General features: G+C 46.8%; 1 protein-coding gene across 2 annotated transcripts in view; it reads right to left on the bottom strand.

The window, feature by feature from the left end:
* The window catches only part of TBATA (thymus, brain and testes associated), a 96,831-nt gene that overhangs the window by 13,028 nt on the left and 59,201 nt on the right, over positions 1 to 24,602 (bottom strand). For both annotated transcript variants that reach the window (XM_073681445.1, XM_073681446.1), the window contains exons 4-5: positions 6,832 to 7,079; positions 6,031 to 6,195 (exon numbers count right to left, since the gene is read on the bottom strand). In XM_073681445.1, coding sequence (XP_073537546.1) covers positions 6,031 to 6,195; positions 6,832 to 7,079 — 413 coding nt within the window. The remainder of the gene's footprint in view (positions 1 to 6,030; positions 6,196 to 6,831; positions 7,080 to 24,602) is intronic.

The following is a 24,602-nucleotide window of genomic DNA, read 5'->3' as shown; positions in this document are numbered from 1 at the left end:
GCTCTATGTATGAGTGCTTCAGCGGCGGCTGCGGCTGCCGCCGTTACTTCATGTGGTGATGTTCTGTTTTTCTGTATTTGCAGACGGTGTATGAGGATCACCGCTGCATTCTATGACCCTGGGGGCTGGGGAGCAGGGACGGAGGAGCGCGGCTCCGTTGGAATGGGGGGCGTGGCTTTATTATCTTGGCTTCCTGCCATCACTTTTGGACAGGAAGCCTTCAGGAAAACGCGCGCTTTCTCTCTGAGCGCGGGCTCTGTGAGTGAGCTCGGGGGGCGGGGCCTCGCGTCATTCGGCTTCCTGTCATGGTAGTTATGACAGGAAGCTCCTGGCTTAGCAGGCGCTGAGCTCTCCGCCCCTCTCCCTCCTTCCGGCTTCCCTCCACGTGCACCTCCTGCTCTCTGCTTCCCGTTCACCGCCCACACAGGCTCCGAAGGAGCAGTCACCGCGGCACTGGTGAGTCGCTTCTGCCTGAAGGCAGAAGTTTCCTTTTTTTTTTTCTCTCCATTGTAAAGCACCTTGGCTGACCTGCTAAGGCAGGCAAGGTGCTATTTGCCGCTACCACTTTTTGTTTGGACACTCTCACTTCCCTGACCTCTTAAGGCAGTGAGTTGTTTAGTGTGTTAGCAGCATTAACCCCTTCTGAGGGGGTCTGCGCAACAGAGCTGTTAACTCTTTCTGGGGGTGCACGCTTCTGGTTCAAAGGGCGCTTCCCCCCAGTTCGTTAGGTTAACTTTTGCTCTGCACGGCTGGGGTAACACTCTCTAGGGGAGAGTTTTAACCCTTCAGTGCCCAAAAAAAATAAAAAAATAAAAAATAAAAAAAATAAAAAGGGAATTTTCACCCTAATTTATTATACTCATTCTAACATGCTGGCATCTGAGGTGGGAGGCATGTCGGATCAGGGTCCAGGGGGCGCGGACCTCTCTCCCAATCCGTTTCAGGATCGGTCTCGCGTTTCTGTTACACCCGGGTCTTCGGCGGCGTCAAGTTCGACCCTTAGTGATGTTAAAGTGGAGGCGCTCACCCGCTCCACTGACAGCCTTTCTAACCTCCTGGGTCATTGGGTGTCAGCTAAATCGCAAACGACACCACGAGGCAAGAAGCGCCGCAGGACTGTGGTGGCACTGTCTCCTCCGCGCAGTGCATCGGAGGCTTCAGATTCACCAACAAGCTCGGTTGGTGAAGTCTCTGATTCTGAGGATGAAGTTCGGCAGAGTCGATCTGCTACGCTTTCGGGCCGCGTGAATGCTCTTATTGGAGCCATGCGAGAAGCGTTACAGCTGTCTGAAAAGCCGACAAAGCCTGGCAAGTCGGCCCGGCTGTATCAGGAGCCGCGTCGGGCTCGTTCAACATTGCCGGCGCATGATGAACTTAACGAGGCAGTGGAGAAAGAACGCTGGTGTCCGGATAAACGCTTCCAGGGGATGCGGTTATTTGATGCCTTGTATCCCTGCGCCACGGAGACGATCGCTAATTGGGTTCCCTCCCCTGAAGTGGATGTTCCTCTGTCTCAGCTTAGCAAATCTTCCTTGCTTCCTGTTAAAGGGAAGGCCAGTCTTCAGGAACCTCTGGACAGAAGAACGGAGTTAGCGGCGAAGTCCATCTACGAGGCCGCGGGTCATGGATTCCGTGCAGCCTTGGGGGCCATGTGGGCCGGTAAGGCTTCTCTGCGGTGGTTGGACCAGCTGTGGACAGCATGGCAGGATGGAACTCCGCTGTCGGAAGTGGAAAGGCTTTTCCAGCTGTTGGAAGAGGCGACACGTTATGGCAGGGACGCAGTACTGGATACTACTTCCGTTCTGTCCAGGGCTCAGTCTTCGTCCGTCACAGTCAGGAGAGCACTGTGGCTTAAACAGTGGACTGGAGACGCAGTTTCCAAACAAGGTTTGCTTAGTCTAGCGTACAAAGGCGGTCATCTTTTTGGTTCGGACCTCACGGAGCTGATTGCTAAGGCCAAGGCTAAGGATGCTGCCTTGCCTCAGCGGAAGGCGGCAGCTTCCACGTCTGGCAGGTCAAGTGCCAGTGGTGGTCGCCGGTCCTTTCGGAACAGGGGGCGGTTCGGTCAGCCTTCTTGGGGATCGAGTCGTCCCTCGTCTTCCGGTAAGAAGTCCACCCAGAAATCCCGTATTCCTTGGAAGCAACATTTCCATCAGGACAAACGGGAGGTTGACAAAAAGCCCGCTAAGGCGGACTGACGCCAGGAATCCGCTCGAGGGCTCTCGGGTCGCAGGTCGTCTGCTACAATTCGGGTCGATTTGGGCGTCCCATATTTCGGACGCCTGGGTGACGCAGGTTATGTTGGCGGGCTATTTCATAGAGTTTCACTCTCGTCCCCAGGACAGGTTTTGTCAGTCATTCACCCCGTCCGAGCCCAAACTGGCTGCAGCACTGCTGCGGGAGGTGGACACTCTTCTGCAGCAGGGTGTGGTGGTTCCAGTTCTGCCAGAGGACCGGGGAAGGGGGTTTTACTCCAACCTTTTTGTGGTTCCCAAAAAGGAGGACAAGTTTCGCCCCATTCTGGATCTCAAAGATTTGAATCTTCATGTCCGGACCCGAAAATTCCGCATGGAGTCTCTCCGCTCGGTCGTAGCGACTCTGTCGCAGTACGTTTTCTTGGTGTCGATCGACATCCGCGACGCTTATTTGCATATCCCTATCGGCAGGGCCCACCAGCGCTTCCTGCGTTTCACCATAGGTCAGGCCCATTACCAGTTTGTGGCCCTACCTTTCGGGTTGGCCTCGGCACCCAGGGTTTTTACAAAAATCCTGGCACCACTCATGGCGCTTCTTCAAAAACAGGGAGTTACGGTTCTGCCCTACCTGGACGACCTGTTGATTGTCGCCCACAGCGGAGGAGGCGATGGCTGCTCGCGATCTCTCCCTCCAGCACCTGGAGGACTTCGGGTGGCTGGTCAATTGGAAGAAGTCGTCATTGGAACCGACACAGTCAATCCTGTTCTTGGGGATGCTTTTCGACACAGTACGGGCAGTGGTGTACCTGCCTCCGGACAAACAAGCGAACCTTCGTCGCCATGTCCAGGCTATGAGGTCGGCGATGGCAATGTTCCTTCGGGAATGCATGCGCCTTCTGAGTCTGATGGTGGCGGCAATGGACACCGTACCGTTTGCACAGTTTCATTCCCGGGATCTCCAAAATCTAATTCTGACCAGTTGGGATCGTTCGCCGACTTCACTGGATCACTCTGTCATTATCTCCCGCAGGGTGCGAGAGTCTCTTGGATGGTGGTTACGTCCAGAAACTCTATCCCTGGGGAAATCCTTTCTTCTCCCAAGGTGGTCGGTGATTTCCACCGATGCCAGTCTGACTGGCTGGGGGGGGGTTTGGAACGACCTCTGGGTTCAGGGGGTCTGGTCGTCAGAGGAGTCGTCTCTACCGATCAACGTTCTGGAGTTGAGAGCAATTTTTCTCTGCCTCCGACATTGGACGGTCCTGTTGAGCGGTCTGCCGGTCCGGATTCAGTCGGACAATGCGACGGCTGTCGCGTATATCAACCATCAGGGCGGGACGAGGAGTTCCAGACTCATGATGGAGGTCTCCCGGATCCTGGTTTGGGCCGAGTCCAGGGTTTCGGCCATCTCTGCGATTCATATCCCAGGTGTGCTGAATATCTCGGCGGACTTCCTCAGTCGCGAGCAGGTGGATCCGGGGGAATGGAGTCTCCATCCGGAGGTCTTTGCACTGCTGTGTTCCCGGTGGGGGACTCCTCAGGTGGACTTGATGGCATCCAGGCTGAACGCCAGGGTTCCGACATTCATGTCCTGGTACAGGGACCCGGAGGCTGTGGCGGTAGATGCTCTAGTGGCCCCGTGGGACCAGTTCGAGCTGATCTATGTGTTTCCGCCAGTATCCTTACTTCCATTGGTGATTCGGCGGATCAAACTCGAACGAGTACCAGCAATTTTGGTAGCCCCGAATTGGCCACGGAGGGCGTGGTATTCGACTCTGGTGTCTCTGCTGGCGGCGTCTCCGTTTCCACTGCCGCTTCGCCCGGACCTGTTAATCCAAGGGCCCATTCGTCATCCGGACCTGAAGGCACTTCGTTTGACGGTGTGGCACTTGAGACCGAGATCTTAAACCGTCGTGGTTTTTCGGCCGTGGTTATTTCTATCTTGCGGGCGGCCAGAGGTCCAGCTATGACTAGGATTTATCACAGAACTTGGGAGTCTTTTTATTCTTGGTGTTCTGAATCGTCAAGGAACCCAAGGGTTTTTTCCATCCCCAACTTCTTGGCGTTTCTGCAATAAGGTTTGGCCAAGGGTCTAGCAGTTGGTACCTTGCGAGGTCAGGTATCTGCTCTATCCGCACTTTTTCGAAGGGCTATTGCTTCACGTAGGGACGTGCGTTCTTTTTTTCGTGGGGTTGCTCGTCAGTTTCCGCCTCGGAGGGCGGTCGTGGCCCCTTGGCGGCTTAATCTAGTCCTGGAAGCTCTTCAGCATGGGCCTTTTGAGCCTATGGATTCGGCTATGCTTTACTTGCTTTCTTGGAAGGTGGCCTTCCTGGTTGCGGTCACCTCTTTGAGAAGGGTTTCGGAGTTGGCGGCACTGTCTTGCTCGCCACCTTTTCTGGAATTTCTTGCGGATCGTGTGGTGCTTCGTACCCGTGGAGATTTTTTACCTAAAGTGGTGTCGCATTTTCACGTCAATCAGGACATCGTGTTACCTTCTCTCTGTCCGAAGCCGAGGAGTCCAAAGGAGCGGGCCTTGCACTCGTTGGATTTGGTACGGGCATTGAAGTTCTATCTTTCAATCACGCAAGGGTTTCGGAAGTCGGACTCTCTTTTTGTGATTCCTACTGGTCATCGACGTGGTCAGCGTGCTTCCAAGGACACTATAGCTCGGTGGATACGTTCGGCTATCCTGGAAGCGTACAGGCTCAAGGGCGAGCCTTGTCCGGTGAGAGTTCGAGCTCATTCCACGAGGGCTGTTGGTTCGTCGTGGGCTTTTCGTCAGGGGGCCTCGGCAGAGCAGCTCTGCCAGGCGGCTACCTGACGCTCCGTTCACACCTTTACTAAATTTTATAAGGTGGACGTGAGTGCTTCCGCCGATGCGGCCTTGGGGCGCAGGGTCCTGCAGGCGGCGGTGGTTTAGGTTACCTCTTTATTTTACTTTATTTTTTGTTCGGCGCTGGTTGCGCTCTTACCTAAGTTGTTGGGGTGTTGGAGATTCTGCCACTATTTCTCACCCTAGAGTTCTGGACTGCTTTGGGACGTCCCACTAGTAATGGATCTGTGTCTCCCTTCCTTCCCTTCTGCTGCTGAAAGATGGATTTTGGTAAGACCTTACCTGTAAAATCCTTTTCAGCGAAGGAAGGAAGGGAGACACAGCACCCTCCCATGGCAGAAGTATATATTTTTTTGTTTCTAGATGCGGCGCGACCCTTTCCTGATGGCGGTCATCTGGTCTGGGGTTGGCGCACTACGGCTCTTTCCCAGCATCGCCAGCTCATCGCAGTTGTCAGGTCCAGTGAGTTGTACCTAGGACTGTGTGTTTTGTCTTGCTGTTATTGCATAACCTGTTTTCTCACATTTCTGAATTTTTCAGAAGGGGTTGTACTGTTCTGCTGGTGTTGTCTGCTCTTCCTTAGCTTGTGTACGGACTGGAGAACATGGGAGTAGGAGGAGCCAAAGTAGAGGGGCCGGTCGTCAGTTTTTTTTTTAAATCTGAGGTGAACTATCCTGTGGGGCTCCGCCTACCCACTAGTAATGGATCTGTGTCTCCCTTCCTTCCTTCGCTGAAAAGGATTTTACAGGTAAGTTCTTACCAAAATCCGTCTTTCTTGGACCTGTTCTGGGTCAGGCTAAGTAGCTAAAAGCTTTGTTTCCACACATTGAGTCTCTAAAAAGTCTGGATTGGGCAATTTGCTCCCAGAAAAATAATGGAGGCTTTTGTCACCTATGTTTATATAAAGATTAAGAGTCACTAGTATTGTTTTTTTTTTTTATCAAATCCAATCTAATATTTACAATGGAATATAATAAAATATTACAATTTCTTAACATATCGTACCTGCCCCAAGATATGGAACTATGTTACCATGTGGATCTCCTATAGGTATGCTGGGTACACCGAGGAGATTGGTTGGAAGCTTGCCCTTTATCATGGGATGAGGGTAGAGCGGAGAAGTCACATTCCACTCATCGTTGACAATGCATATGGGAATTCCATTAAGCCCTGGCATGAAACCACACGGAAATATAGTGAAAACTGTTAATCAAACAATATACATGGATACACTGTCATTCTGCTGTAACATTATTCCTTGTACCACTAGAGGGAAGCAGTGAGTAAATATATGGCTCTGTATAAATGCTTATGGAAAATAATCAGAAAACTTGGCATAACTAAGAATACTGAGAATATGAAACCTGTGCATTTGGCATACAAAGAACATTTCTACTATTTTACCATGGAGGTAGACATGCAAAAACCTCTCTGCCATCAGTTGGTATTGCAGGGGGAGACAATGGTGGTAAATCAGAACGAACATGACTCTAGTTTGTTACCATTGTAACTAGAGGCAGAAACAGACAGAAAAGAGCCCTTGGGCAAAACCAGTATGTGGGCCCTTAGCAGTCCAATAGTTCATCATAATGCACTACTTTATGTGTCTATGACAGAAGCTCCTTGCTGCTGTGGAGGTGATGGAGGGCCCCCTTACCTCTTCTGCCCCCTTGCGGCTGCAGCAATGATACGTCCTCCCCTGATTGTAAACATTTTTGCACCCTGGCGTTTAGAATAAAAACCAAATGTCTATTGACTTATTTCTATTTTACTCTCTATGATAAAACTAAGCCAGCCAGAACATACCTTGAATATGTGTAACACGATGAGGATGAGGGTTATGCCTGGAAAAGAATGAGTGTTGACTGAAGTTACCAAACCGAGAGATGCTTTTTGTTGGGGGCCTCATGGCGTCATCACTGAAACGCAATGGTGTATTCTGTGCAAGGTTTTCCAGTTTTCCAGCCAAATCATTAATGTCTTGGCTTTGGAATGTGCTAGATACCGGATTCTTCACATGTTCCATCTTTTCTTTTGCAGTAATGTGGGTATTGCTATAATGTAAAACAAGAGTACAATTCAGTGATGTGCCAGCACTACGGTATTCTGAACCGCTGCACTAAGCAGAACTGATAATGCAATTGTGTTCTTACAGCTGCTTATTGACGTTCCCCATGAATGTACGTACATCTATATGATGCTTCTCCAGGAATATATATAGACAGTTGAAACCAGAAGTTTACATACATTATATAAACACATACATATAGACATAGTTGCATGTTTTTCTCAATATCTGACATGAAATCAGAATAAACCTTTCCCGTTTTAAGTCAATTAGGATTACCATCATTTTTAATATTTGCCAAATAACAGAATAATGAGAGAGAGAGAATGTTTTAAGGCATTTTTATTATTTATTGCAAAGTCAAAAGTTTACATACATTTCATTAGTATTTGGTACCATTGCCCTTAAACTGAATGACTTGAGTCAAACATTTGGGATATCCTTGCACAAGCTTCTCACAATAGTTGGTCGGAATTTGGGCCCATTCCTCATGACAAAACTGGTCCAGGTTTGTAGGTCACCTTGCTCGCACCTGCCTTTTCAGCTTTGCCCATACATTTTCAATAGGATTGAGATCAGGGCTTTGTGATGGCCACTCCAAAACATTAACTTTGTTATTCTTAAGCCACTTTGTTACCATTTTGGCAGTATGCTACGGGTCATTGTCCATTTGGAAGACCCATTTCCGCCCAAGCTTTAACTTTCTGGCTGATGTCTTGAGATGTTGCTTCAGTATTGCCACATAATCTTCTTTTCTCATGATGCCATCTATTTTGTGAAGTGCACCAGTCCCTCTTGCAGCAAAACAAACCCACAACATGATGCTGCCATTCCCGTGTTTCACAGTTGGGATGGTGTTCTTAGGTTTTCAAGCTTCTCCCTTTTTCCTCCAACCATAACGATGGTCATTAGGGCCAAAAAGTTAAATTTTAGTTTCATCAGACCACAGGACATGTCTAAAAAAATTAAGGTCTGTGTTCTTGTGTGCATTTGTAAACATTAGTCTATCTTTTTTATGTTTCTTTTGGAGTAATGGCTTCTTCCTGGCATAGTGGCCTTTCAGCCCATGTTGATACAGTACTCGTTTCACTATGGATATTGACACAATCTGTCATGGGTGTAGCAGAGGTGACAGTAGCCCTGCAGTTGGTTGCAGGAGATCTCTACGTTTGGCATAACAGACATCTTCTTAGATGAGAGGCTGTCTCTACGACCTAGAGGCTACCTCCCTCTAGTAATTAGCTCCCTGCCCTGGGTGTATATATACCTGATGTGTCTGAGAGGGAGGTGCCGGCTATATTCATTTCTACTTGTGAAGGCTTAGCAAGAGCAGTACTTCATCCTCTCTGAAGCTTGAGGCCGAGTTCGCATTTGTCTGGAGTCGTCTAAAGCTAAGCATTCTCTCCCTGTTTGTCTACCCTTGTTGTTGCCTATAGAGTTTAGTGGAGATCGACTATTGCTCATCTCCTCTCATCCCTAGCCTTAGGCATATGCCAGGGAAAGACAGGGCGAGGCACGAGTGCAGCGACTGCTGAAGAGGCAATATAGGGATGGTAGTTGAGACAGGGTAACACTAGACCAGACTAGTAGGTCTCCACTTCCCCCTTTACCTAGTGTCTCGGCTCCCTTTCCTTCTTCCCTCTGTGTTGTACTAAACCTTTCCCACACCTGACGTGACACAATCTTACCAGATTTGCATTATCTTCACAAGGTCTTTTGCTGTTGTCCTTGGGTTCATATGCACATGTCAGACCAAAGCACGTTCATCTCTGGGGCACATAACCTGTCTCCTTAATGAGCGTTATGATGGCTTGACATTCCCATCTTGTTTGTACTTGTGTATAATTGTTTGTACAGATGAAAGAGGCACCTTCAGGTATCTTGAAATTGTACCCAAGGAGCCAGAGTTGTGCAAGTCAACAATTCTCTTCCTGATATCTTGGTTGACTTCTTTAGACTTTCCCATGATGCTGCACAAAGAAGCAGTGTGTTTCAGGCGTGCATTAAAATACATCCACAGGTGTGTCTCTAATTAACTCAGATATTGCCAAAAAAATATCAGGAGCTTCCAAACGCATGACATCATCATATGGGCAGTCCAGAATTGTTTAAAGGCATAGTAATCTTAGTTATGTAAACTTTTGATTTTGCAGTAAGAAATAAAAATGCCTTAAAACATTCTCTCTCTCATTATTCTGCCATTTGGCAAATATTAAAAATTATGGTAATCTTAATTGACTTAAAACAGGAAAGGTTTATTCTGATTTCATGTCAGATATTGAGAAAAACATGCATATGTGTCTTTTTATATAGTGTATGTAAACTTCAGGTTTCAACTGTGTATATACAGGAGCATCTCACTAAATTAGAATATCATCAAAAAGTTAATTTATTTCAGTTCTTCAATGCAAAAAAGTGAAACTAATATATAGAGTCATTACAAACAGAGTGATCTATTTCAAGTGTTTATTTCTGTTAATGTTGATGATTATGGCTTACAGCCAATGAAAACACAAAAGTCATTATCTCAGTAAATTAGAATACTTTATAACAACAGCTTGAAAAATAATATTAAAATCCTAAATGTTGGCCTACTGAAATGTATGTTCAGTAAATGCTCTCAATACTTGGTCGGGGCTCCTTTTGCATCAATTACTGCATCAATGTGGCATGGCATGGAGGCAATCAGCCTGTGGCACTGCTGACGTGTTATGGAAGGCCAGGTTGCTTTGATAGGGTCTGGTGTCTCTCATCTTCCTCTTGACAATAGCCCATAGATTCTCTATGGGGTTAAGGTCAGGCGAGTTTGCTGGCCAATCAAGCACTGTGATACTGTTGTTTTAAACCAGGTATTGGTACTTTTGGCAGTGTGGACAGGTGCCAAGTCCTGCTGGAGAATGAAATTTCCATCTCCAAAAAGCTTGTTGGCAGAGGGAAGCATGAAGTGCTCTAAAATTTCGTGGTAGATGGCTGCGCTGACTTTGGTCTTGATAAAACACAGTGGACCTACACCAGCAGATGACATGGCTTCCCAAACCATCACTGATTGTGGAAACTTCACACTAGACCTCAAGCAGCTTGGATTGTATGCCTGTAGTCTCCACTCTTCCTCCAGACTGTGGGACCTTGATTTCCAAGTGAATGATTCCCCATGATTGTGGAGCCTACTGAAACAGACTAAGAGACCTTTTAAAATGGTTAGGAAGCCTTTGCAGGTGTTTTTTGCTAATTACTTTAATTTACGTTTGTGTTTTCATTGGCTGTAAGACCTAATCATCAACATTAACAGAAACACTTGAAATAGATCACTCTGTTTGTAATGACTCGATATAATATGATTTTCACTTTTTGTATTGAAGAACTGAAATAAATTAACTTTTTATGATATTCTAATTTAGTGAGATGCCCCTGTGTGTGTATGTATGTATGTATATATATATATATATATATATATATATATATATATATATATACAGTTATATGAAAAAGTTTGGGCACCCCTATTAATCTTAAGCTTAATGTTTTTTAAAAATTGGTGTTTTTGCAAGAGCTATTTCAGTTTGATATATGTAATAACTGTTGGACACAGTAATGTTTCTGCCTTGAAATGAGGTTTATTGTACTAACAGAAAATGTGCAATCTGCATTCAAACAAAATTTGACAGGTGCATAAGTATGGGCACCTCACCAGAAAAGTGACATTAATATTTAGTAGATCCTCCTTTTGCAAAAATAACAGCCTCTAGTCGCTTCCTGTAGCTTTTAATGAGTTCCTGGATCCTGGATGAAGGTATTTTTGACCATTCCTCTTTACAAAACAATTCCAGTTCAGTTAAGTTTGATGGTCGTCGAGCATGGACAGCCTTCTTCAAATGATCCCACAGATGTTCAATGATATTCAGGTCTGGGGACTGGGATGGCCATTCCAGAACATTGTAATTGTTCCTCTGCATGAATGCCTGAGTAGATTTGGAGCGGTGTTTTGGATCATTGTCTTGCTGAAAGATCCATCCCCTGCGTAACTTCAACTTTATCACTGATTCTTGAACATTATTGTCAAGAATCTGCTGATACTGAGTGGAATCCATGCGTCCCTCAACTTTAACAAGATTCCCGGTGCCGGCATTGGCCACACAGCCCCAAAGCATGATGGAACCTCCACCAAATTTTACTGTGGGTAGCAAGTGTTTTTCTTGGAATGCTGTGGTTTTTTGCCGCCATGCATAACACCTTTTTATATGACCAAACAACTCAATCTTGGTTTCATCAGTCCACAGGACCTTCTTCCAAAAAGAAATTGGCTTCTCCAAATGTGCTTTTGCATACCTCAGCCGACTCTGTTTGTGGCGTGCTTGCAGAAACGGCTTCTTTCGCATCACTCTCCCATACAGCTTCTCCTTGTGCAAAGTGTGTTGTATAGTTGACCGATGCACAGTGACACCATCTGCAGCAAGTTGATGCTGCAGCTCTCTGGAGGTGGTCTGAGGATTGTCCTTGACTGATCTCACCATTCTTCTCCTCTGCTTTTCTGATGTTTTTCTTGGCCTGCCACTTCTGGCCTTAACAAGAACTGTCCCTGTGTTCTTCCATTTCCTTACTATGTTCCTCACAGTGGAAACTGACAGGTTAAATCTCTGAGACAGCTTTTTGTATCCTTCCCCTGAATAACTATGTTGAATAATCTTTGTTTTCAGATCATTTGACAGTTGTTTTGAGGAGCCCATGATGCCACTCTTCAGAGGAGATTCAAACAGGAGAACAACTTGCAAGTGGCCACTTTAAGTAGCTTTTCTCATGATTGCATACACCTGGCTATGAAGTTCAAAGCTCAATGAGGTTACAAAACAAAAAAAAGTGCTTTAGTACGTCAGTAAAAAGTAGGTAGGAGTATTTAAAACAAGAAAATGATAAGGGTGCCCATACTTATGCACCTGTCAAATTTTGTTTGAATGCAGATTGCACATTTTCTGTTAGTACAATAAACCTCATTTCAAGGCAGAAACATTACTGTGTCCAACAGTTATTTCATATATCAAACTCAAATAGCTGTTGCAAAAACACCAATTTTTAAAAAACATTAAGCTTAAGATTAATAGGGGTGCCCAAACTTTTTCATATAACTGTATATATATATATATATATATATATATATATATATATATATATATATATATATATATATATATACATATATACAGTACAGACCAAAAGTTTGGACACACCTTCTCATTTAAAGATTTTTCTGTATTTTCATGACTATGAAAATTGTACATTCACACTGAAGGCATCAAAACTATGAATTAACACATGTGGAATTATATACTTAACAAAAAAGTGTGAAACAGCTGAAAATATGTCTTATATTCTAGGTTCTTCAAAGTAGCCACCTTTTGCTTTGATGACTGCTCTTGGCATTCTCTTGATGAGCTTCAAGAGGTAGTCACCGGAAATGGTCTTCCAACAATCTTGAAGGAGTTCATAGATATGCTTAGCACTTGTTGGCCCTTTTGCCTTCACTCTGCGGTCCAGCTCACCCCAAACCATCTCGATTCGGTTCAGGTCTGGTGACTGTAGAGGCCAGGTCATCTGGCGTAGCACCCCATCACTCTCCTTCTTGGTCAAATAGCCCTTACACAGCCTGGAGGTGTGTTTGGGGTCATTGTCCTGTTGAAAAATATATGATGGTCCAACTAAACGCAAACCGGATGGAATACCATGCTGCTGCAAGATGCTGTGGTAGCCATGCTGGTTCAGTATGCCTTCAATTTTGAATAAATCCCCAACAGTGTCACCAGCAAAGCACCCCCACACCATCACACCCCCTCCTCCATGCTTCACGGTGGGAACCAGGCATGTAGAGTCTATCAGTTCACCCTTTCTGCGTCGCACAAAGACACGGTGGTTGGAACCAAAGATCTCAAATTTGGACTCATCAGACCAAAGCACAGATTTCCACTGGTCTAATGTCCATTCCTTGTGTTCTTTAGCCCAAACAAGTCTTTTCTGCTTGTTGCCTGTCCTTAGCAGTGGTTTCCTAGCAGCTATTTTACCATGAAGACCTGCTACACAAAGTCTCCTCTTAACAGTTGTTGAAGAGATGTGTCGGCTGCTAGAACTCTGTGTGGCATTGACCTGGTCTCTAATCTGAGCTGCTGTTAACCTGCGATTTCTGAGGCTGGTGACTCGGATAAACTTATCCTCAGAAGCAGAGGTGACTCTTGGTCTTCCTTTCCTGGGGCGGTCCTCATGTGAGTCAGTTTCTTTGTAGCGCTTGATGGTTTTTGCAACTGCACTTGGGGACACTTTCAAAGTTTTCCCAATTTTTCGCACTGACTGACCTTCATTTCTTAAAGTAATGATGGCCACTCGTTTTTCTTTACTTAGCTGCTTTTTTCTTGCCATAATACAAATTCTAACAGTCTATTCGATAGGACTATCAACTGTGTATCCACCAGACTTCTGCACAACACAACTGATGGTCCCAAGCCCATTTATAAGGCAAGAAATCCCACTTATTAAACCTGACAGGGCACACCTGTGAAGTGAAAACCATTTCCAGTGACTACCTCTTGAAACTCATCAAGAGAATTCCAAGAGTGTGCAAAGCAGTCATCAAAGCAAAAAGTGGCTACTTTGAAGAACCTAGAATATAAGACATATTTTCAGTTGTTTCACACTTTTTTGTTAAGTATTAGTGTTGAGCGAGCATGCTCGACACTGCTCGTTACTCGCCCGAGCATCACACTACTCGGGATGCTCGGCGAGCACCGAGCATTACCGGGTTACTCGGGCGGGAGCTAGGGTCTCCACCCGGCACGTTTGGCGCTCTTTACAGAGCCAATGAACATGCAGGGATTGCCAGCCAGTCACTGTAATGCCGCAGCCATGTTGTTTGTGGGCATTACAGTGATTGGCTGGCCGCACAGGGTCACCTCGAGTATTTAAAACCAGGCGCCGCCATCTTGGACACAGTCGCTCCGGATCAACCAGTGTAGGGTCAGCGCTGCTGAGTTAGGGAGAGATATATAGTGCGAAATAGGTAGTGTAGGGTCTCTAAAGCCTGCCAAATCAAACAAACAGTCCTTCTCAGGACTAATATCCATCCCAGATATCAAGCAGGCAGGCTGTATAGGAGACGCAGTGGTTATACCAGCAAACACTGCATTACAGTCCTGTGTGTTCCTGTTGGTCAAATTGCTAGACTTATCACCCCGGTCTCAGGGGCCAGGAAAAAATTTTTTTTTTTCATATAAATCCTGTATTTTTTTTTCCCTCAGTCAGACTGTACAAATACGCGTCTTATTAACCTTTTGGTATTTCCCCACCCCCCCCCCAAAAAAAATTGAGTGTGTCTGTGACTGTTCAGACACCAATATATCTGTTTAAGAGAGTCTGGTGTAGGCCAGAGAAATAGAACTGTGGTTTTGCAGTTCCACTGGTCAAATCTCTGTATTATCCTGTTTTTGGCATTTTTTGCCGTAAAAAAAAACAGTAATAGTGTCTCCCTGACTGGTCAGACACCAATATATCTGTTTAAAAGAGTCTGGTGTATGCCAGAAAAATAGAACTGTGGTTTTGCAGTTCCATGGGTCAAATCTCTGTATTATCCTGCTTTTGGCATTTTTTGCCGTAAAAAAAAACTGTAATAGTGTCTCCCTGACTGGTCAGACACCAATATATCTGTTTAAAAGAGTCTGGTGTATGCCAGAAAAATAGAACTGTGGTTTTGCAGTTCCACGGGTAAAATCTCTGTATTATCCTGTTTTGGTCATTTTTTGCCGTAAAAAAAAACAGTAATAGTGTCTCCCTGACTGGTCAGACACCAATATATCTGTTAAAAAAGAGTCTGGTGTAGGCCAGAAAAATAGAACTGTGGTTTTGCAGTTCCAAGGGTCAAATCTCTGTATTATCCAGCTTTTGGCCTTTTTTGCGTAAAAAAAAACGAGTAATAGTGTCTCCCTGTCTGTTCAGTCACAAATATATCTGTTTAAAAGATTCTGGTGTAGGCCAGACAAATAGAACTGTGGTTTTCCTCTTCCACGGTTCTAATCTCCTTTTTATTACCCTTTTTCCATTGATAGTGCGAGTGTAAGCTATTTTACTTCATTTACAATGGGCAAGGCGCGTGGCAAGGGACGTGGAACTGAACGTTCTGGTGATGGTGCATGTAGAGGACGGGGCCGTGGCCAAGGTGAAAATGTGCCACAACCAGCAGCCACATCTTCTCGCTCCCACTTCTTGACCGAATTACTAGGGAAGCACACTACAAACCAGTATTGCGAACTGATCAGTGTGAACAGGTTATTAATTGGATAGCAGATAATACTTCCAGTTACCTGGGCACCACCATCTCCGGTCTGTCTTCCACACGGTCAAGTTTTAGTAGCCGCGAGTCTCGACCGCATACTCCTCCTCACCCTGATGCTCCTTCCTCCCACTATGCCGAGTGTCGTCAGACAGCAACTGATCCCACACTTGGACACTCTGAAGAGCTGTTCACTGGTCCATTTCCATATTTGTGCCCCTCGCCTGCTCCGCTTGAAGTGGTGGAAGAGGAGATCCCATGTAGCGATGCCCAAATATTTGAACAGCCATGGCCACAGGAAGTAGACGCTGGAAATTTGTTGGACGATGACGAGACACAATTGCCACGAAGTGAGGAGGAGGATCGTGGTGCGCAAGTGGAAGAGGAGGAGGTGATGGATGATCTAGTAACTGACCCAATGTGGCAGGAAGACACGCAGAGCGAGGCCAGCAGCACACAGGGGGAGGGAGGCAGAGTACCCCAACAGGCAGAAAGAAGCAGTGTGGTGGCCGCACACAGAAGGCGGGCAACAGTTCCCCGTAACACCAACACGAGGGACTTTGCCAGTACAACCGGTAGGTCTTCCAGAGTCTGGAATTTTTTTAAAGACTCTGCTGATAACCCCAAAAAGGACATTTGTACCACCTGCCATGCCAGCATCAGCAGGGGTGACAAAACTACCAGCCTCACCACCACCAGCATGATCAGGCACATGGCAGCAAAGCACCTGACGTTGTGGGGCGAACCCCAGGATCCACGACCAGTGTCAGCGGGTGTCACCACTGCTTCTTCCGCTGTTGTGCGTGTAGTAGAACAGCTGTTGTGCGTGCAAGGCTATCCCCTGTCCATACTGCATGCAAAGATGCCCCCTCCTCTCAGTCTTCACTTGTTATAGCAGTTTCTCAAGAAACAGCATCAACTTCCACGTCCAGGTCCCACCGTAGCGTTCAATTGTCCACATCCCAGAGTTTTGAACGAAAGCGCAAATTCGCAGCCAACGCCCCACTGGCCACAGTCCTAAATTCGTGCATTTTACGACTGCTTGCTTTGGAAATGCTGCCTTTTAGGCTGGTGGAGACGGAATCCTTCCGCAACCTTATGGCGGTGGCCGTCCCTCGGTACTCGGTCACCAGCCAACACTATTTTGCCCGGTGTGCCATCCCCGCACTACACAAGCACGTGTCCCAAAACATCTGCCGTGCCCTCAACAACGCAGTTACTGGGAGAGTCCACCTGACAACGGACACGTGGACAAGTGCTTGTGGCCTGGGACGGTACATCTCCCTGACGGCACACTGGGTAAACATAGTGGAAGCCGGGACCCAGGCGGACCTTGGGATGGAACACATCCTCCCCACAAGGAGGATTGTGGGCCTTATGTCAGTCAGAGTTGCCCCCACAGTGTACAGCTCCTGTGCATCATCATCCTCCTCCTCCTCATGTTCAGCCTCCATCACAGATATCACCACATCAGTTACAAGCTGGAAGCACTGCAGTACTGCCTCAGCCAAGCGGCAACAGGCTGTGCTGAAACTCATAAGCTTAGGTGATAAACCTCACACTGCTTGTGAGTTGTGGACAGCTGTGAAAGAGCAGGCAGATCTGTGGCTGAGACCCCTGAACCTACATGCAGGCATGGTCGTGTGTGACAATGGTGGTAACCTGGTGGCGGCTCTGAGGCAAGGCAAGATCACACACGTACCATGCCTGGCTCATGTGCTTAACCTCGTGGTTCAGCGGTTTCTTAAATCGTACCCCGAGTTGACAGATCTGCTCGTCAAAGTACGCCGCCTGTCAGCTCATTTTCGGAAGTAGGCTACAGCTTCCGCCGCCCTTGCTGTGTTGCAGCAGCGTTTGCAGCTTCCGGCACACCGACTGGTGTGTGATGTCCCCACATGTTGGAACTCTACCCTCCACATGTTGCAAAGGATTTGTGAGCAGAAGAGAGCAGTTGTGGAGTACCAGCTGCAACAAGGCCGTCTATATTCAGGTCAAACTCCACACATAAGACCTCAGGAGTGGACCTGGATGTCTGACATATTTGCCATCCTGACAAACTTTGAGGAGTCCACCAAGATGGTGAGTGGCGATGACGCCATCATTAGCGTCAGCATCCCACTTGTCTGTCTTTTGCAACGCTCTCTGCAGAGAATTAAAGAGGAGGCATTGCAGCCAGAGTATGATTAGATGGATCAAGAAGCCGTAGCGGGCGATTACACACAGCCCAGCCTCATCTCATCCCAACGTGCATTGGGGACAATGAGGGAGAGGAGGAGGAGGAGGAGAAGGAGGAAGAACAGGAGCTGGTATCATGCGCTGTAGACAGTAGTACCTGTACAACTGTCATACTGTCGGTTCAGCGTGGGTGGCCTGTGGACAGGAGGGAGAAAGAGGAGGAGAAAGAGGAGAGCATGGTCATTCATCATATTGGTGAGGACAAGGAAGTCTTGCCCGTTATCAGTCTGGCACGCATGGCTGACTTTATGTTATGCTGCCTTAACCGTGACCCTCGCGTTGTCAAAATGTTGGGTGACAGTCATTACTGGTTGGTGACACTTTTAGACCCCCGCTACAAGGAGAACTTTCACTCTCTTATTCCTGAGGTGGAGAGGTCTACAAAAATGGGGCAGTACCAGAAGGCCCTTGCTGCAGAACTGTTAAAAAAATTCCCATCTGAACACGCTAGCGGCAGAGGTCACAGTTCGTTGCCCAACCAAGGCGTACAGGTGAGAGAGACGCAACTCCAATCCAGCAGAGGCCGGGGAACACTGTCAACGTTCTGGGACAGTTTTCTGAGACTCGCCCTGCTTACAGGCCCTGAGGCGCGGGGTACCCTCACAAGGAGTGGAAAGTTTCAAAAGATGGTGAGGGAGTACCTTGCCGACCGTACCAGCGTCCTCCGTGATTCCTCTGTGCCTTTTAATTTTTGGGTATCCAAGCTGGACACTTGGAATGAACTCTCTCTGTACGCCTTGGAGGTCCTGGCCTGCCCTGCCGCTAGCGTGTTATCGGAGCGTGTTTTTAGTGCCACTGTGGGAATTATAACAGATAAGCGCACTCGCCTGTCAACTGACAATGCTGACAAGCTGACCCTTATCAAAATGAACAAGGGCTGGATTGGGCCAGACTTCTCATCACCACCAAATGACAGCAGAGTAACATAGTCAAATCCACTGTGTTATTTCGGGAGGTGTATTCCCATGCACCATTTCACACCCACACATGGGTATACGCTTCCTCATTTCGGCTGTAATTTGCTCTTCTCCTTATCCTCAGCCTCCACCAACACTATACCACCAGGGTGACCGTGGTCCGTGTTGCCAGCATTGCAAGTTCCTCCGTCCTAATTTTTGGCAGCTTTTGCTTGGAAGGCAGAGGCAAAGACTATGAGAGACCCACTCCCAAATAATGGGAATAATGTTTTTAATATGCTGTACTGCATGGCTCTTGTGAGGGGCATTAAAACGGTCTTGTTAAGCTACTGCGACCTCCACCACTTTTCCCAGGGGCATTAAAACCGTCTTGTTAAGCTACTGCGACCTCCACCACTTTTCCCAGGGGCATTAAAACCGTCTTGTTAAGCTACTGCGACCTCCACCACTTTTTCCAGGGGCATTGATATTGTCTTTTTATTCCACTGCGACCTCCACCATTCTTCCAAGGGGCATTAAAACCGTCTTGTTAAGCTACTGCAACCTCCACGTCTCTTCCAAGGGGCATTAAAACCATCTTGTTAAGCTACTGTGACCTCCACCACTTTTCCCAGGGGCATTGATCTTGTCTTTTTATTCCACTGCGACCTCCACCATTCTTCCAACGGGCATTGCATTTCCTCCTAATTTTAGTCTGCTTTTGCTTTTCTATGCATAGGCGAACACTAAGGGAGACCTACTCCCCAATAATGGGCAGAAGGTTTTTAGTATGCTGTAATCCACATCTGTTTCAAGGGGCATTGCAGTTCCTCATAATTTTTGGAAAGCCTTCCATTCACTGCTTAGGCCAACAGTGCACAGGAGACCCAGTTGCTATAAAAGGAAAAAACGGTTTAGTTAAGGTCCTCTGACCTCCATGTCACTTGCACACTTACGCTTGCATTCCAAGAAAACAAAGCAGATGCTAACTTCTATCATCATCATCATGCTCCTCACCTTGGCACTCTCAACTCCCCTGATGGAGAAGCCAGGGCCCACCGGAGGAGTCTGGTTCTCTGGTGGGCTCGTCCAATGCTTCCCTAAAGCAGGCCAGGCTAAGAAAAGTGAGGCTGGGGACCGTTTATGGACACCCGGCCGCCCCCAGGCGACTGGGGACCGTGTGTGGACACCCGGCCGCGGGGCGGCTGGGGACCGAGTATGGACACCCGGCCGCCCCCTGGCGGCTGGGGACCGAGCATCGACACCCGGCCGCCGGGCGGCTGGGGACTGAGTATGGATACCTCGCAGCAGAAACAGCCATGAGGTAGTGGCCAGCTTCGGCCTCCTCCAAACTAAAAGGCCCCACTTCAAGTGCAAGCAAGCTAGCTGTATGGTGTTGCAGCCTGTGGTTGGGTGGGTGGGTGGCAGGCTGCATACTTGCGCTTGCATTGCAAGGAATGGGGGAGGTACAATTGAACACTGCCCTGGGACAAGGACTTGCACTGGGATAGTTGCAAGTCTGCATCTTCTGATGCGGAAAGGATCACTTCTGATGGGCACACTTTTAGGCAGTGACCTGGGTGTCAGAGATGCTTCCAGGGGTCTTCCCCATGCTGTTCCCATGTCTTTTCAGCACTGTATGCATGTGTCACACAGCACATGGCCAGATAAGATTGTAAAATGTTAAAATGACATTTCCGGGTGAATGCATTTGTCATGGTTGAAAGCAATACAAAAGTGCAAAAACACATAAAAAATGCTACTTGTGAACATAGCCCAAGCTGTGGAGGAGTATCTTTGTTTTCGGTTATTTATTTTACCTTATACACAAGTCTTTAACCTGGAAAGGAAGTTCCTTAACATATTTCACAGGAAAACCGTTTCAGTTTCTTTTTTGAACTTTTTATGTGAGCCAGCTAAAGTGGCTTAATACCTCTGACCATGTTGTTGACAGCAGTGACCTGGGGGTCAGAAATACTTCCTGGGGCGATGCCCATGCTGTCCCCCTGTCTTTTGAGCACTGTCACTATCGTTTTGGGCACTTTTTAGGCTTTCTACAGACTGCCGGGGGTGCCGCCGCAAAAATGCTCGGGTCTCCCATAGACTAACATTGGGCTCCTTGCTCGGGTCGAGCACCCGAGTATCACGGTGAGCTCGGCCCGAGCTTCGAGCACCCGAGCATTTTAGTGCTCGCTCAACACTATTAAGTATATAATTCCACATGTGTTAATTCATAGTTTTGATGCCTTCAGTGTGAATGTAAAATTTTCATAGTCATGAAAATATAGAAAAATCTTTAAATGAGAAGGTGTGTCCAAACTTTTGGTCTGTACTGTGTATATATTATATATATATATATATATATATATATATATATATATATATATATATGTATATATATATATATATAATATATATATATATATATATATATATAATGTGTATTAATATTAGAGGCTGGATTAGAATTGATGGTAATGGAATCACATAATGTGGTCAATCAGCCATGTTAGTAAACTGTGATATGCCTCTTTCCTGTTGGCATCCACGGCTTTCCTTTTGGATATACGTGCATATGCTGGCAGTGTTACCATTGGTACAATTACCTTCAGGCCAGCCCCATTCAACTCCTCACCAGGTCCATTAGACTTCTAGACAAGGACACCAGGCACGTTCATAAAAACTAAGCACTCTTTACTTGGCAACACACTTAGGTACACAAGACAGCAGGCAGTACACTTTACAGCTTCTTCTGTCTCATACAGAGGTGCGTTCTTATTGGTTTTGGGTGACAGCACTTTACATGTGGATGGCAGACAAGCAAAGCAAATGGGATACACCTCCATCTTCCCTGTGCAGGGACACACTGCTCAATATGTTACACTCTGAACCCTGCACCCAAACAACAGTCTGGAATTCATTAAGGAGGGCATCCCTTGGAGCCACGTCCCTCTAACGTGTACTCAGCTAGGCAAGACCCTTCTCTACAGGGTCTCCCACAACTGGCCAACACTGAACTCACTTCTTCCTTTACTTCTCACTCTAATGGGTTTCACCCCATTGTCTGCTGAACTGGATCTCAGTCGCCTCTAAAGTTCTTTCACAATCCTTGTTGCCTTGCGCCTTACAGCTCCACAGTAGTTCTGCTCCTCTCCAGAACTCTGCACACTCTGTTCCCTTTTCAACTTAAACTGACTAAACTTCGTGCAAAATCTCTAACTACCCAGAGATTCCCAGTGCTCCTACTCACTATTGGCCGCCCTTACAGTTAACTCTCACATAACTGTCTCTGTTTCACTGTTGCTGGGCAGAACTTAATCTTTCACCCAGCTCTATTCAAGACTGAAAAGGAAGACAGTGATATCTTGTAACCGTTGGTTAGCACTGTGTTACACTGACGACGCTAGGTTCAGATAGGGGCAAGACAGGTTACATGAATTCTTTGGAATCCTGGGGGAACCGTTACTCAGGGCGACCATAGACCATGTGCTGCAGCTTCTCTTAGGCACACAGGGGTATTACTTCGTGTGACATGCAGAAGTAGTGCTGTTGCTTTAAAAACATTCAGCAACTATTAGAATTAACACAAGCACATGAGACAGGAAGTGTTGTGCTCCAGAAGCATCCAGAAACTAGTGGAGTTAACACAGTCACAGGAGAAGGCGATTGTTTTAGCAGAGCCCCAGGGGGATTGTGGAGAAGTTGTTTACTGTCTGTGTGGAGCCAAAGAGAAAGGTGGTGTGTGTGTTCTGTATCTCCCAGAAGCGCCCCTGCAAGTGAAAAGGATTCAAGTCAGGAGTGAAGCAAAGCACAGGTCAGGTAGAGTTCCTGAACTAACAGTGCAGAGCATTGTCAGGCAGAAAGATAAGTACTGGAAAAATTTAGTCACAGGGATCATCTCCCTCAGCAAACCATTCCCCCCTCCTCCATCTCACTGTGCTGTAAAGAATGCTGTGTTCATTAATGTGCCTTTGCATTAGAACTGTGCTGTCATGTACTAATGGGAAGACTGTGAACTGCTGTGCTGCTAAGGAAACTGTACTGTTTGTCAATGGAGCCTGTTGCTCATAAGATTTAACTTGCACTGGCTGTGCAGCTTCTTAATAAATGCTACTGTTCTACCCTTTATGAGGACTCTTGTCAAGAGTGTCTGGTCAGCGAGTGAAACAACCTACGTGTCTGTGCCTGAGGGTCAATACCCCTGTGTGCCTGAGAGAAGCTGCAGCACATGGTCTATGGTCGCCCTGAGTAACGGTTCCCCCAGGATTCCAAAGAATTCATGGAACCTGTCTCGCCCCTATCTGAGCTTAGCGGCGTGCGTGTAACATTGGTGGCCCGTACGGGGAATCCTGAGCTGGAATTAGCATGTAGAGGGAGAAGAGGAAAAGTGTCTGGAAAAACACAGCAGCACAGCACCTCAGCTCAACTCTGCTACACCAGTTAAACGAGACCAGCCCTAAAGAAAAACTCACTAGCAGCAATGGATGTGGAAATACAAATGGATAGAATTAGTGAGCTGCTTCTTCAGTTAACCTGTGAAGAATTGAGAACAGTAGCAGAACATATAAAGATGTCAGTAGAACAGATTTCCAAAGCACATAGCCGCAGGCAACTGTTAGCTGCCATTAATGCAAAAATGGATGAGATGGGGGAGAAAGAAGCTGAAGACGTCATGGGGACATTCCTCCAGGAACTAACACAGTTTCTAACCAGGTTGAAGATGGAGGGGCGGCACCAATTTCCAAAAGCAGGAATCTCCGTCCACAGACTGAACTACAGGAACTGAAAGAACAATTCAAAGTCCTAACAACAGCCCTGCAGGAATCGAATAAAACCTCTGAACGGGTGACAGACTCAGACAGGACCGTTAACCTGCTCGGGTTAGATAAATCAGGGAGACAGTCCTCTCTAACACCGCAAATCACCATAAGGAAACAATTCAAGATCCTGGGACCGATTGGAGAGTGTGAACAGAAAGAGAGACTGTCTTAAAGGAACTTGTTGCACCAGATCGATGCAGGATTACAGAAAGAATACCAGCCAGATTAGTTCGTTGAGGGGGTGGTGAAAGCGATCAGCCCAGGACTGAGCCTCTGTAGTATGCTAGAAATGAAAAGTCAATTGATCTGCAGCAGCTGAAGATGATTTTAAAAGGGCACTATAAAGAAGAGAGTACTTCAGAATTGTTCCATCTACTCATTGACCTCTCACAGAAAAATAATTAATCACCCCCAAATTTCTTGTTCAGAGCAATTGAACTGAAGGATAGACTGTTGTTTGCATCCAGAGATGTAGAAGCGGAAGAGAAGTTTGATGCTGGACTAGTCCAAAAGAAGTTCTTGAGATCATTGGGAACGGGGTTAATCAGCAAAGACATCAAGTTGCAGCTGAAACAGTACCTAGAAGATCCTGGCATTCTGGACAAAGTCCTAATTGAAAAAAATGAATGAGGCAGCTAGTTTGGAGTCAGAGAGCGAACAGAAGTTAAAGAAAGGCTCTGCTCCTAAAATCACCAAATTGAGTCAACTGAAGTTGGAGACCCCTGGTGGCCAGTCCGAAGATCATCATCGAGACCTTCCAGTGCCACCTCCGAGAGGGAACATTAAATCACCAACAAAAGAGAGGCCTGCCAGTGCTGACTGGGAGGAAGTAATAGGAAAACTACGAGCTAAGTTGATTGATGTGAAAAAGTTGATTTGTTCCATGCCAGAACCGGTATCCCTTAGACCCAGGAGTGGGTTCCAAAACAGAAGCTACCCGGCTTGTGAAGTGTGCGGTTCATCAAATCAGAGTACGCTGTGAGTCCACTGTCTAAGATGTGGTGAGGAAGGACATTATACCAAGGAATACCAATGGTCACGGTCGTTTGGGTTAAAAGACAGGAGGTTACCAGTGTGGGGCGACTGGTAACTGCGACACGGAGGAGGCCCCAGAAGCAAATCCAAATCTCACCAAACCTCAGAACGGCGCATGAGGTAAAACGGCTGCGTCGGTACTATCCCCAAGTGTGTTCCCATCTACAACAGCTGCAAGGGAGACAGGGGCATCAGTTACTTAATGCCCAGTGCGGAGG

Source organism: Phyllobates terribilis, unplaced genomic scaffold (assembly GCF_046119375.1).
Source record: "Phyllobates terribilis strain yellow unplaced genomic scaffold, ASM4611937v1 Scaffold_5__5_contigs__length_657084704, whole genome shotgun sequence".
NCBI classification, from domain to species: domain Eukaryota; kingdom Metazoa; phylum Chordata; class Amphibia; order Anura; family Dendrobatidae; genus Phyllobates; species Phyllobates terribilis.
Note: the sequence above shows the minus strand (reverse complement) of the source record. Positions and strands in the feature narration are given on the sequence as shown.